This window comes from Lissotriton vulgaris, chromosome 4_1, assembly GCF_964263255.1.
Source record: "Lissotriton vulgaris chromosome 4_1, aLisVul1.2, whole genome shotgun sequence".
Classification (NCBI taxonomy): domain Eukaryota; kingdom Metazoa; phylum Chordata; class Amphibia; order Caudata; family Salamandridae; genus Lissotriton; species Lissotriton vulgaris.
Window position 1 is genome coordinate 245005190 of NC_141691.1, and position 15086 is coordinate 245020275.

Below are 15086 nucleotides of genomic sequence, written 5' to 3' on the forward strand. Positions count from 1 at the left end.
GACTGAACATAAAAGTTCATCAGTTTTCAGGGCAAACCTATTTACACGTAGTCCATTTTGTATTTTAAATTAGGGTCACTGGATACGGTTTACAAAATCCTATTTACCTGCAAAAAGTTAAAATGCAAATGAAAAGATTTATCTTTAAATTTTCAGACAATATTGATCGGTCTTTGAAACGTATTCTCAGAAAGATGATCTTCTCAAACATAGGGCCATAGATTAGTTCGCACATATGCCTTAATTATTAATATTATTAGTATTATTATTAACTATTTATAGATACCCTGGCTACCCTTAGGCATCCCTGCGCTATCAGTGACAAGAAAAGTCAGAAGGCAGGATGATTATGGCGAGATTTGAAACTGCCAAGTCTTCAACTGTTTACAAAAGATAAGATGGTGTGGGTGGAACATAATTGAAACGGGAGGGTGTTCCAGAGCTTAGCTGCATTATAGGAGAACATGCGGCCTCCAGATTGTACACTTTTAATTTTTTGGGACCACTGCCAAAAATTGATCTGCAGACCTGAGGCGTCTCGTGGGTTGGTAAAAAGCCACCACAGATTGAATTATCTTGGGTCCAGTCCCACAAAGTTTTGAACTTGATCCACTCTGTAATTGGCAGCCAGTGAAGTTTTTTTAGCACAGGCTTCACTGACTCACCTTGGGGCACAAGCAAGAGTAGCCTAGCTGCACAGTTTTGTACCACCTGTATTGTCTTTATAGTGGCTTTTGTGGTGCCCAAGTGAAGGGAGTTTCCATAGTCCATCCGTGAGAGTACCAATGCCTGTACTATCACTCTTCCAGCCTGGACTGGGAGCAGTGGGGGGATTTTCCTTAACATTCTGATCATTCCAAAGCATGTGGAGGCTAGCTTAATTGCTTGGCTGTTGAAGTTAAGAGCTTGATCTAACCATACTCCTAAACATTTTGGGAGTTGGTGGAGGACCAAGGCATTTGGGCCAGCATATTCCTGCTGCCTCTATAGCCACCCCGGGGCGGTTACTTAAAATCATTAGCTTTGTCTGGTCTCCATTGAGTTTGAGACAAGACTGATCCATCCACAAGGCCACCGCTTTCATACATGCTTCAATAATGATGGTTGACTTTGTAGGGTGCTTTAGGGCTACCACCAATTGTGTATCCTCATCGTAGGTGACAATTTGAATCCCATAAGGTAGGACTAGTTTGACAAGTAGTTTAAGGTATATATTAAAAAGAGTGGGACTCAATGATGAGCCCTGGGGGACTCCGCACGAGAGCTGTAAACATTTTGAAGTACACTCCCCCTCGAACACCTGGAAAGTTCTATCCTTCAGGAAAGATGTAATCCAAGACAGCGCCTTACCCGTGACTCCGACCACTCTGAGCCTGTCAATCAGAATGTTATAATTGACAGTGTCAAATGCGGAGCTCAGGTCCAATAAGATGACCGACACTGTCCCTCCTTGATCAAGAATCTTTCCGGATTCCTCCACAACTGCTAACAAAGCTGTTTCTGTCCTATGGTTTGGGTGGAAGCCTGTCTGGGAGGGATTCAGAAGAGAGTGGTTCTCCAGGTGCTCAGAGAGTAGTTTATTTACATATTTTTCCAGTATTTTACTGGTCGCCGGAAGTAAAGAAACCGGTCGATAATTGCTCCACACCTCTGGGTCGAGGATAGACTTTTTCAGGAGCGCCTTTATCATGGCGTGTTTTCATGTTAGCGGTACCTGTCCACTAGCTAACGAAGAATTTAAAACCTCCAACGAGACCGGGAGCACAGTTCCTTCTACCTTACGGAGCTTTTGGAGGCATGCCGGATCAATGGGGGAGGCCGATTTAACCTGGACAAAGAGTTGTGCTAGTGTGGTCATGTCCAACCCTGGAACCGCTACCAGGCTGGGAGCGCTACTGCTTGCGAGGTCTGTATTCTGCTCCCTCTTATCAATACTTCTGCTTTGAGGGAATGTATTATGAATATCTAAAGAAAAAATTATTAAATAGCTCCGCAAGTTCATCGCATTGTACTTGTGCGGAATTCGCGATGGTCTGGTGCGCAGTATTTGGTCACTTTTTTTGTGATTTGGAATAGTTCCCTGGGTGCATTTGCAGCTGTGATTATTTTTTATTCGTAGTATAAGGCTTGGGCTTTCTTTATTTCTGATTGATACATTTTTATGGCCTCTCTATAGGTCTGTTTTTTTCTGCATTTTAATCTTTTCTCCATGCTCTCTCTAATTTCTTACAGTTTTCTTTTAATTCTCTTGATTTAGGCGAGTACCATGGAGTATGTTTTTCCTTCAATTTTTCCGTGATCCATTTATGTGGGATCGTAACATCCAATGCAGATTTGATCCAATGGTGGTAGTTATCAGATGCTATAGTTGTATTGGTTTCTTTCACTGGTCTGGATCTCTCCAGCGTCTCGGACCAAGCCTCTGTCGATATGTTTTGCCCAGGGTCGAACCCACGATTTCCCCCTTTGAGTCCCCACTCTCTGATATGAGGTATTCCAGATCATCAGAATTAGGAAATGGTCAGACCATGGCATTGGGATTGGCCTTTCATTGAGGAGCTGTTTGTCATTTGAAAAAGACTGGGTCAAACATGTGACCCTTTTCATGTGTGTGGCTAGCCACGATTGGTATTAGCTGAATGGCCTAGAGACTATGTACTAGGTCTGCTGGATCCCCCTTGGTGGTGTTCTCTACATGTAGATTCAGATCACCTAATAGAATAAAGTTAGGTGTTTTACATGCTAATCTGGCGGTGGAATCTATTAGTGTTTTTATAAAGTTACAACAAGGGCCTGGGGACGTTAGACCAGGGTCCCTAAAAGGGAACACGTTGCTGTAAAAGAAATTGAAAATGACATACTTTCGCAGTCTAAAATAGCTCCCGTCTCAACACGTCCCCTCAAGTGATTTTTCAAAATAATGGCAATTCCTCCCTTCTTTTTCTCTCGGTCTGATCTTAAAATATGATATCCAGGTGCCAGCGCTTTTATTATATCTGGGTCAGAGTCCTTATGCAGCCAAGTTTCTGTGAGGAACAGGATCTCTGGCAGTTCCTTCGCTAGTAGGGTATTGATTTCTCCCGCATGTTTCGGGAGAGACCTACAGTTCAGGAGGAGCATTTTATATTTAATTTGCCTATGAATTTTGGCCTGTGTTGATATCAATTTTGCTGGGTCAAAATGACAGTGTTAACACCGTGTTGGGCCGTCTGTGAAATTGAATGTCGGCATCTATCGGCGGTAGGGGGCTGCAGTCAATACAATTGTGAAGCAGAGTACTTTAAAACATCATTCAATTCTTGGCCAGTGGTTCTGGCCCCTGGTCCCGGCTGGGCGCAGACTGGCTTGCATTTGGCACGCCGGCTGCACCCACTCGGGATTTGCATGCCACTTTTAAGGCTGCCTCTCCTTCCGCCCGATTCTCTTGGCCCCGCCTCCTCCCTCCACACAACCGGAAGCTTCCGTGGAGGACCGGGGATTCGGCTTGCGGACAGCCTTAGAAGAACCGAGCACTGAGTCTCAGATAATATCAGATGGGTAGAGAAAAGTAATTTATTTATACTTCTTTTTATATAATTTGTTGTTAAAGATTTACATATCGGACACTATTATACATTATCGATATACTCTTTGAAATCCCTTATGTAGTTATGGTTGTCCCCATTAGGTGATTTAATTTGGTTCTCTTAAGTGCAGGAGTTAGTTCGAGTATCATTTACCCTGTGATGTTACATGTTGCTTCTACTCCAAACCACTGGTCTCTACTCCAGGCCACTACCATACTATTCTGTTGCCCAAGGTGGAGGTGTGGTTAGGATTCTGTGCCCAGGTAGGTGACGCAATGTCGTCTAAACGATTGCCATGATGTACATTTTCCAGAACGTGCAATTGAGCTTCTTAACAGAGGCTCTCCTCAATACAGAATGGTGGCCCCATAGGAAATCTCAGAAGTGCCCTCTCCTTCAAGGTAGATTGAAAATTGCTTGTTCTTACCCTGTGGTATATATATATATATTTTAAATGCTAGGATCCTTTCCTAAATACTTGTAACACACTGTTCATAAACAGAGACTTGTTTCTACCCACAGGCTTTTCCCACCATCAGGTGGCTCACATCTGTGGAGAATATTTGCTCTTTTAGTGCTGTAGATGAAAACTTCAAAATGGATTCTCAAGAAATTGCCTTTACTTACACAGGCTTTGTGAGCTATGCCAAAATCTCAAACACACACATGCTTTTTGAGAAGCGACTTCTGATCCATGATATAAAACTTAATCTAAGCAAAAGCTGAAACCCTAACAAGAAATAGCATTTGCAATTTTAAAGTCAAAGTAACTTGTGCACCAACAACACTGGTGCATACAAGGCAGTGAGACAGCCTTTTCCTACCCATGCATCTTTCCACTTACCTATTGCTTTGATTGCTTCACCAGGAAAAAGTGGTGCCTCTTCCATCTGTGCTAGCTTATTGCCATCCCTCAGCGCCTACCAAAATCGAAAGAACGCATTATTTCACATTTTTCATTTTCATGGGTACTCTAAAACATGGTACATCTTTTTGTTGTTAGGTTTCATTTTAGATTTTTTAAGAGTGTATTGCAATGAGGATAGCTTGCAGACATGTTGACTGTTTATTGGAGAGTTTTGCGCTACGTTTCTTCATGATTACACTGAATTACTTCGGCATACAATTGGACTGCTAAAACATTGTTCGAGGATACATGAACAGTCAAGAAGCAAAAACAGTAGTTGTCATTGCCATTGGTAAAAAAATGTGAAAGGCTAGATAAAAATATTTAAATGCATGTCCACACGCAAAGATGGCAAACAGGATTAGGCATAAAATAACAGACCTGCTTAGCTGACCATCCTAAAAAACGCCTTGGGCACATGCTCATCACGCAACAACAATGAAGACAAGCGTTTGCAATGCAATAGGTCTCGCATTAGGAAAGTTTGAGCTTTTGATATTGTAAATGACAAATTTGTTATTTATGTGTTGGTTTTGAAAATAGGGAAATAGCTTTGTCATTTACAATGCCAATAGTTATAACTTTCGCAAATGGGACACCTATAGCATTTGTAATGCAATAGGTGTTGTATTTCTGTGACTTACATGTATTGATATTACAAATAACAATGGCTTTTATTTTTTTTAATAATTAATACTTAAATAAAAGTTATTGTAATTTATAATGACAATAGCTTAAACTTTTGTAAAGAACTTGTGAAGATTATGTTCAGTGTATTTTATTGTGATGAAAATCCAAGAACAGAAGTGAAATATTAACATCTTTTTGTGACATTTGTAATGAAGCTTGAAACATTGAGAGAACATATTTGAACCAGTTGTTGTTGAATGGTTGCACAGATTGATGCTGTGGTGGCGCTGAGTGATGTTGAGGTGGCTAACGAGTGATGCTGTTGCGTTCAGTGATGCTGTGGTAGCGCATAGTGATGTTGTGGTGCCCCCGAGTGATGCTGTGGTGGTGCTGATTGATGCTGTATGCTATGCTATGTTTTGTTTTGCTATCCTATGTTTTGTTTTGTTATGCTATGCTATGTTTTGCTATCCTATGCTTTGATTTGTTATGCTATGCTGTGTTTTTTTATGCTATGCTATGTTTTGTTATGCTATGTTTTGCTTTGCTATGCTTTGTTATGCTGTGCTATGTTTTGTTATGCTATGCTATGTTTTCTGTGTTTTGCTATGCTATGCTTTGTTATGCTATGCTGTTTTGTTATGCTATGCTGTTTTGTTGTGCTTTATTATGCTATGCTTTGTTTTGCTATGCTATGTTTTGTTGTGCTATGTTTCGTTATGCTATGCTATGCTTTCTTATGCTATGTTTTGTTGTGTTTGGTATGCTATGCTATATGTTTTGCTACGCTATATGTTTTGTTTTGTTATGCTATGCTTTGCTATGCTATGCTTTGTTATGCTATGTTTTGTTGTGTTGTGTTATGCTATGCTATGTTTTGTTGTGTTTGGTATGCTATGCTAGGTTTTGCAATGCTATGATATGTTTTGTTTTGTTATGCATTGCTATGCTATGTTTTGTTTTGTTATGCTACGTTTTGTTATGCTATGCTATGTTTTGTTGTGTTTTGCTATGTTTTGTTATGCTATGTGTTGTGTTTTGTTATGCTGTGTTTTGTTTTGTTATGCTATGTTTGTTTTGCTATCCTATGCTTTGTGTTGCTATGTTATGCTATGCTTTGTTTTGTTATGCTATGTTGTTTTGGTGTGTTTTGTTATGCTATGCTATGTTTTGTTGTGTTTTGCTATGCTATGCTATGTTTTGTTATGCTATGCTATGTCCTGTTATGCTATGTTTTGTTATGATATGGTATGTTTTGTTATGCTTCGCTATGTTTTGTTGTGTTTTGCTATGCTATGCTATGTTTTGGTATGTTATGCTGTTTTGTTGTGTTTTATTATGCCTGCTTTGTTTTGCTATGCTATGTTTTGTTATGCTATGTTTAGTTATGCTATGTTTAGTTATGCTATGTTTAGTTATGCTATGCTATGTTTTGTTGTGTTTTGTTATACTATGCTATGTTTTGCTATGCTATATGTTTTGTTTTGTTATACTATGCTTTGCTATGCTACGTTTTGTTATGCTATGCTATGTTTTGTTGTATTTTGTTATGCTATGCTATATTTTGTTGTGTTTTGCTGTTTTGTTATGCTGTTTTATTGTGTTTTGTTATGCTATGTTATGTTTTGTTATCCTATGCTATGTTTTGTTATGCTATGATAGGTTTTGTTATGCTATGCTAAGCTTTGTTGTGTTTTGTTATGCTATGCTATGTTTTGTTATGCTGTTCTAAACTTTATTATGCTGTACTGTTTGTTGTGTTTTGTTATGCTATGGTATGTTGTGTTCTGTTATGCTATGCTTTGTTGTGTTTTGTTGTGCTATGCTGTTTTGTTATGCACTGCTATGCTGTGTTTTATGCTATGCTATGTTTTGATGTCTTTTGCTATGCTATGCTATGTTTTGTTATGCTATAAATTGTTGTGTTGTTATGCTATGCTATGTTTTGTTATGCTATGTTATGCTATGTTTTGTTGTGTTTTGTTATGCTATGTATTATGCTGTGCTATGTTTTGTTTTGTTATGCTGTGCTTTATTATGCTATGCTATGCTGTGTTTTGTTTTGTTATGCTATGTTTTGTTATGCTATGCTTCGTTGTGTTTGGTTATGCTATGCTTTGTTATGCTATGCTATGTTTTGTTGTGTTATGCTATGCTTTCCTTTATTTTGTTATACTATGCTATGTTTTGTTGTATTTTGTTATGTTATGCTATATATTGTTATGCTATGTTTTGTTGTGTTTTGTTATGCTATGCTATGTTTTGTTCGGCTGTGGTATGCTTTGTTATGCTGTTCTGTTTTGTTGTGTTTTGTTGTGCTATGCTTTGTTGTATTTTGTTATGCTATGCTATGTTTTGTTATGCTATGCTGTGCTTTTTGTGTTTTGTTATGCTATGCTATGTTTTGTTGTGTTGTGCTATGCTATGTTATGCTATGCTATATTTTTTTATGCTATGTTTTGTTGTGTTTTGTTATGCTATGCTATGTTTGTTATGCTATGCTATGTTTTGTTATGCAATGCTATGTATTATGTTATGCTAGGTTTTGTTTTGTTATGCTGTGCTTTGTTATGCTAGGATATGTTTTGTGATGCTAGCTATGTTTTGTTGTGTTTTGTTATGCTATGCTAGGCTTTGTTTTGTTATGCTATGTTTTGTTATGCCTAGCTATGTTCTGTTGTGTTTTGTTATGCCATGTTTTGTTGTGTTTTGTTATGCTTTACTATGTTTTGTTATGCTATGCTATATTTTGTTTTGCTGTGCTATGTTTTGGTATCCTGGTGTGTGGTTGTGTGTGGTTGTGGTTGTGTGTGTGTGTGGGGATGTGTGTGTGTAGTTGTGTGTGTGGGATTGTGTGTGTGGGATTGTGTGTGTGGGGTTGTGTGCGGGGCTGTGTGTGTGCGGGGCTGTGTGTGTGGGGGGGTTGTGTGTGTGGGGGGGTTGTGTGTGTGGGGGGGTTGTGTGTGTGGAGTTGTGTGTGTGTGGGTTTGTGTGTGTGTGTGGGGGGGTTGTGGTGTGGGGTTGTGTGCGTGGGGGGTTGTGGTTGTGTGTGTGGGGTGGTTGTGTGTGTGGGGGGGTTGTGTGTGTATGGGGGTTGTGTGTGTGGGGTTGTGTGTGGGGTTGTGTGTGGGGCTGTGTGTGTGGGTGTGTGTGTGGGGTTGTGTGTGTGGGGGGTTGTGTGTGTGTGGGGGGTTGTGTGTGTGTGGGGGGGGTTGTGTGTGTGTGTGGGGGGTTGTGTGTGTGTGGGGGGGGTTGTGTGTGTGTGTGGGGTTGTGCGTGTGTGTGTGGGCTCGTGCGTGTGGGGTTGTGTGTGTGGGGTTGTGTGTGGGGTTGTGTGTGTGGGGTTTTGTATGTGTGTGGCGGAAAAATAGGGTAAAGTAAGGGATTTTAGGCAGACAAGAGAAGGCAGAAATGCGAAGCAAAGAAGATGGCACGGCACAAAGGAGCTGTACGTGAGAGGTGACTAACACAGGTCAAGAAATGCGAGGTGGCACATAGGCAGCAGGAGGGTAGATGGAGGAGAAAGAAGAAATGAGCATGTAAGGCATCGGGAAATCAAGGACGAGCAGAAGGTGGAAACAGAAGGACTGCAAAGGCGTGTGACTCAGTGTGGACGGAGAGAGATGAGAAGGAGAAAGGGATCAAGGAAGGAGAGAGAAAGTAAAGCTAACAAGCTTTGCGTGCTTGAACGATGGGTACATTCAGGTTTTGCTGTTAGTATTTAGATTTCAATGAATTAGAGCGTGTGTACAGAAGAAGGTAGGGGGCATCCTTATCAACCATTATTATAATATTCTTCTACCACCACCGTTGTCCTTGGATTGGGGATGCTCCTCCTTGTATTTTGTTTACCGGTGACAAATGCAAGCATCGTTTCGAAAATTACTTGCCAGCTTGGGAACTGTAGTCTCCTGCAGCAGGTTACATGCACGCAGCTCACATAGGCAACCTCTGAGCTAATCTGGCGGAGAACCTGCGGGCATGCTCAGTACAGCTGTGTGGAAGTAGAAGCTCCTGTGTTGGCTCAGAGATCGTGTATAAGACTCCAGAAATGCCCGGAGTCGTTCCGACAGTACGTGTGCATCCGCATAGGCAGAGAAGAGGCACTCTGTCAGTATGTGACAGAGGTATTAAGTAGACTGTCGAGAGGTCTCTGAGATTCTGTGAGACTGAAGAGACAGCTAGGAAGCACCTTGACAGTCTGCTCTTCTGAACAGACAGTGCAGAGGCACTGGGACAATGTGTGAGTCTAAAGAGATAGCACGGAAGACTCTGATGGAGCCTGTGTGTGTGTGCCGGGTGCATTGATAGGAACGTCTTCTGAGTCCACATGTGAGACGGGAGAAAGCGCCTAGAAGCTGTCTGACAGTACGAGTGTCTAAAGAGGCAGCCAAGATTACTCCGACAGTTTATGGGAGTTTTGAAAACCCCAAAAGCTGCCTAAAGAGCAGTTCATTGACCCACAATATTCCTAAAACGGTCACCATGCGTGCTTGGAATGAATTCTATTGTCCCGGGGCCTCCCTGCGATGGTTTAAAGGTCTCTGAACCCGGTGACGCTGACATGCAGTCTACAATGAGAGGACGTCACATCAGCTGGGTTTCTAGCGGGCTCCCCGCCGTTAGGAAGGAACACAAGCTGTTACCATCACGCTTACCCCTGCACTGCAAACAGAACGATAATGCATTTGTCAGGACAGGCGGCTTAAGAACAGCAAAGAAAGCCCTGGCGTGCAGTGTTCCATAGAGGACAAAAACCACAGCAAACATTGTAAACAGCCGCATCAGTGTAAAAATGTAAAGTTGCGATCTCGGAACGGTGATGGGGTGGGCAAACCGGGCAGAAAGTGGGCATGGCGTGCTGAATGTAGCAAAACACGTCGTGCCTGCAAATAAGAAACAAGCTGTCTCCATAATGCTTTCACTTTAATGAAAACAAGCATAATAGCACGACCAGCTAAAGCAATCTCGGCACAATATAACAGCGAATTGCTTAAATCTTTGAAAGTCTCAACAACAAGTTCTGCAGGACACGTTTGCATTGTTCTGTCAGATGTAGGGAGGGGGTGGGCAGGCTGATTAGCTGCGGAGCGGATCTCTTTGAAGTAGCTCACGGCCTTGAGGCCGTGAAAATTAAGGCAATTAGGGGGAGGTGGGAGGGAGGCTGATAGGCAGAAGGCTCGGGGAAGATGTCAGATTAGAGGGAGGGGGTGGGCTGCCTGCAACTTGAGCGACCATATGGAGAGGGAGTGGGGTGGGCTGCCTGCTGGGAGAAGCTTGTGTGCCTTTGATGATCGAATGCAAGCTCGTGCACGAGGAGCTTGTGGTCACGTGATTCACGTGAACTGTGGAAAATCCTCATCGTAAAAAGTCAGCTTTGTGGATGGGTGGTAATAGGTCTCTCTGCGAGACCTAAAAATTAATATGAGGCTCCCAGTGTAATACTATAGCCTTATAGCCCGCTGTAGCAGGCTACACATGCCATTAAACGCCTGCTCCAGCATTAACAAGGGAGCGGGCCTATAAAGGCCGGTATAGGCCAGTTACAGCAAACAAAAACGTTATTAAAACATTACGCCCCTTGAGGGCAGAATGTCCTAATTCTAAAAACAAAGGCATTGAAACTCAAAGGGAGTTGAAATCCCCGCAGCTCCGACGCCTTTGATTCACAACTCTTGATTGTTCAACACGTACAGGGCCATGGCTGTCATCTGTTGAACATTCATGACAAGAGCTATGAAAGGGGGATAAAGTTAGCCCCTGGCTCTCCACAACTTGGCTAAACTGTTTGTTTTTTTTTTTTGCATTCAGCTAACCCAGGGTGACCTAGGAACTGATACTAAGAGCACAGAATGCCAAGTGATGTTTCAAAAACAGGCTGTTTTTGAAACATGTGTAACAAGGAGAGAGGATTGACACTCTTGTTCCCCGGTCAATAATCAATAATCAAAAGAAGAGTGTCTTCAGGAAAAGCTCAGCCGTCATAAGGAGCACAAAAAACAACCACACTGGGATGTTGAAGAAAGCCCTCACTCACCACCTAGTGATGACATGCTTCATCATCGGGCCCCACCAAAGAGACCGAGTGTCTCTTTGGTGTGCTGCAACGCCAGGATTACTGCGGAGCGGGATAGTGAGTTCAGGGCGTGTTGAGTGCAATTAGACTAGTGAGTGATGGGGGTATTAAAATAGTCAGTAGTGTATCTGAGGTAATAATTTTATTCTATGATCACTAGAGACAGAGATATTAAAATATGTGAGGAAACAGTCCACTTTAATTGAGTGGTGGGTTCCTATAAGTTAGTCAACATGTTTCTTGCCATCGAAACGGTGTTAATTTACCCGGCAATTCTTCAGGACTGTGTGTGATAAACCCTGGCGGTATGGGCACTCTAAGGCCCACCCTTACCTAGGGGCGTGAGAGTGAAAATTAAATAAAAGTGAAAAAGTGCAAAAAAATTAGGAATGATTAAACTATTCCTAATTACTCCTGGTTTAGGAGGCTTCTACTTAAGGTTTCTGCACTTTATAGGTGTTGGAAATGAACACCATGGGTCTCAGGAGGAAAACCGGGGTCCGGTTCGAGGGCGACGTAGGCATACTGAGGGTGCTAAGCGTCAAGGGCGGTGTGCCGAATACACTTCCACCCCCTCCTGAGACCCATGGTGTTCATTTCCAACACCTATAAAGTGCATAAACCTTAAGTTGTTTAACTAACAAAATGCTTTCGTCCCTTAGGTTGAGTTAAATGGGTTGTTATTGTTAACCCCTCTTGTTCTTTTTCCCATTCAGTTTAAGTAATGGACTTCGAGGGTTGTCCCTACACCTATCCGTGTTATCCTTGCGTCAGTCTTGTCCCTTACCACCAATTGTCTTTGTCATTATTAGTAGGTCTTTGGTCCTATTTATCATCATATTCTTGTTTGAGATAGTCTAGTTTTGCTTCTATATTTCTGATCTTCATTCACCTTTCACGGTCTCTCTTTATTTTCTTCCTAAAATAGCTGTGTCAATGTTCCTCTCTGTTCGGAGCCAGGATTGGGGCATCTTCATTAAGTGTTCCATACTCCCTTTATCCATCGGGATGTGCTGTTCTGTCACTTCTATTTCACCCACCATTAAGGATCTTTTTCCTACATTGCCTCTTAGAGCTCTTATTCCATACACCCATATCCTGAATTCTGGTAATAGATTTCCCCAAACTTCACACAAGATTACTCTAAAATGTTATATATGATGGAGACTGCAATCAGGTGGGTTGGTGAGGGGCTGGGAGCTTGTACGAGATGTTTGGTTAGATATGCTTGAAGGCAAGGATTCCATGCTTGTGGGAGATTCCAAGCCCAGATAAGTGTGGTCAATAATAGTTTTCGCTGTTGACAAGAAGTTAAAACCTGGCTAAGGGAAAAACAACTGTGCTAATAATCTGACTTTTGGGGTTGTCCTGGTGACGTGAAGGTCTGTCTTGGAAAGTAAAAAGGCAAGAGGATGGGGCTCTGAGGTGGGTTAGGGGGGTTCTTACAGGGAGAGAACGTAGCATCATATTGTACAGCATGTGAAGGAGGCCAAAATACCAGTTGAAGACCAACTTCGTGAAGGAGGCCAAACAAAGTACCAATTGAAGACCAACTTCTTTCTGCCCGTTGAGCGTCACTATTTCTGCCTGCTGTTAGTATCTGATCCCAGTGCTAGATGATCAAACTACTAGGTCATTGCAGAGTCATGATTTCCGGCTAGGGCATCAACAATGCAATTTTCTGCAATATTAGAAATTAATGTCAGTCTTATGTTATTGACCTGTAGGGGCACCTTACATCAAGCATCATTGTGTGGTAGCAGATATATATACTATGAGTATTAGGTTTTTTTTCTGCTTCAACTCCGAGTCAGTACTCCATAGAAACAAGAAAGTACTTCAGATCCATTAGTCTTCATACATTCATTCCCAAGGTGAGTTCAGAAAGCCAGCTCATCAATGTACTGTAAAGCCACAGGAGAGGTTTCATAAACTCAAAAGTAAATATGTGCTCAGGTTCAACACTGAATGCACTCTAGAGTTTACGTACATGCTTTAGGGTTTGGAACACGTATAGAAAATATCTCTGCCAGAAGAACCATCCAGATATCCATTTCACCTTGGCTTGTGCAATGTATCCCTCATTTTCAGCTACTTGCCACAATACCTGACAAAGGTAACAACATAACGCTGAATCTCACTACTGAATTCAGTAATGGTGAGAGATCTGGCTAAGAAAATAGCACCCAAAAGTTTGAAGGGATCCACACTATGTAGCTCATGGTCAAACTATTTTTGAAATGCTGTAAAACCAAGAGTGCGACTGGTGTACGTAACCATATGGCTAAACATAAACTAAGGAAGGATTCTTTTGTACTGATAGTAACGGCAACATCACCTTTAGAACAGTGGGCATGGCATATGTAAAACATACAAAAACACACTCCTTATACAATTAATAAGCAAAATAACTTGCCCCCTGATCAGCGTCTCCTCCTGACTGATAACCATTGCGTCCGTCCTGAATCTCCTGCATAGCATGAGGCCGCAATTGGAAAACATGCAGACAACAGGTGAAAGGAGAGAATCATTTTCCTTTTAAAGAGACAGTAAATACTTTCACACCAAACCCTCACAAACAACGTTTTTTCTAAACGGGAGACACGGTCATGTGGCATGCAAACACTGCAATGTATGGTCTTTTAACGGATGGCCTTTTGCATCATTTGAATGCGCGAAAAATAAAGCTGTCATTGTGTACAACTACTGGTGCAGGCACAACAACGCAAAGTATGTACTGTCTTTTTAAAACAAGCAATTTTAGAGCAGAGGACATGCAAATTAAAACATAACAAAGTGTGCAGTGCAGCATGCTTAAAAATCAATCCAAGTGTATCTAAACGTGCAGAGAAAACACACTAAAATACACTGACAATAGGAGGTACACGTAAAAATAAAGGTTAGAAACAGGAAGGACATTATTAACAAGCATTTACAAAGCAATGGTCTCGGCATTATTAAAGGTAGAGCTATTGGCATTGCTTATGACTTTTTTTTTTTTTTAAATCATAAATACATGGCATTGTCATTTACATTGCCAATAGCGTAATCGTTAAATAAATGGCATTTCTGCACTCTGCACCATCACAAAGCAAATTTGGTCAAAGTAGAACAGATTATAAACGAAATGGATAATCCGGGCCAGGGTTTCTCGTTGCATTCTGGGGTCTGTAGTCCATTTTCTCCTATTTTAAGACCAGGACTACAAGACCCAGAATGCAAAGGAAACCCGTGGACTGAAGAGGTCTCAAGGGGGAGCTTCCCTGCTGCAGTGGGTTTACAATACCCCTTCCGGATATGGCCCTCCCCGGGCCCCCTCCCTGCCTGACTTCAGTGTCCCCGGGGAGGGGCCCTCGGACATCCGGGTCTGACTAAGATCTAAAGCACGGAAGTGACGTGGCCACTGACCTCTCGCTGTGTTCCCCTTTTTTATGCACTCAACTCATCTCACCCAATATTTCAAAACCGGAAGCGCCCCCCCCCAGCTCAGTCTATCCGGGGCCTGGAGGCTGCCTCGGTGGGCGTAGCGCCTGCTGCAGTGTGTCAGCGGCGCTTGGTCACAGACCCCACCAGTGATGAGGCAGCTCAGTGGGTCAAAGCGCCTGTGGCAGACATCGGAGTCTGCTGCCTTGGTGGGTGTAGCGCCTGCTGCCGATCTGTGTGTCAGAGCCGCTTGGTCACAGGCGCCACCAATGATGAGGCAGCTCAGCGGGTCTAAGCGCCTGTGGCAGAGATCGGAGTCTGCTGCCTCGGTGGGTGTAGCGCCTGCTGCCGATCCGTGTGTAAGAGGAGCTTAGTCTCGGTGGGTGTAGTCTGCAGAGGCGTGACTCACCTCTGCAGATCGGACTAGGACAGCTCACTCGGCTGCAGCACAGACCTGTGTTTACACAGTTCCCAGTAAGCTGAC

General features: G+C 42.5%; 1 protein-coding gene across 12 annotated transcripts in view; it reads right to left on the minus strand.

The window, feature by feature from the left end:
• The window catches only part of MTMR1 (myotubularin related protein 1), a 449026-nt gene that overhangs the window by 351458 nt on the left and 82482 nt on the right, over positions 1-15086 (minus strand). For 6 of the 12 annotated variants that reach the window (XM_086918593.1, XM_086918590.1, XM_086918591.1 and 3 more), the window contains 2 exons: positions 13596-13649; positions 4411-4486 (listed from right to left, as the gene is read on the minus strand). In XM_086918593.1, coding sequence (XP_086774719.1) covers positions 4411-4486; positions 13596-13649 — 130 coding nt within the window. The remainder of the gene's footprint in view (positions 1-4410; positions 4487-13595; positions 13650-15086) is intronic. The other 6 variants (XM_086918594.1, XM_086918596.1, XM_086918595.1 and 3 more) reach the window with 1 other exon arrangement.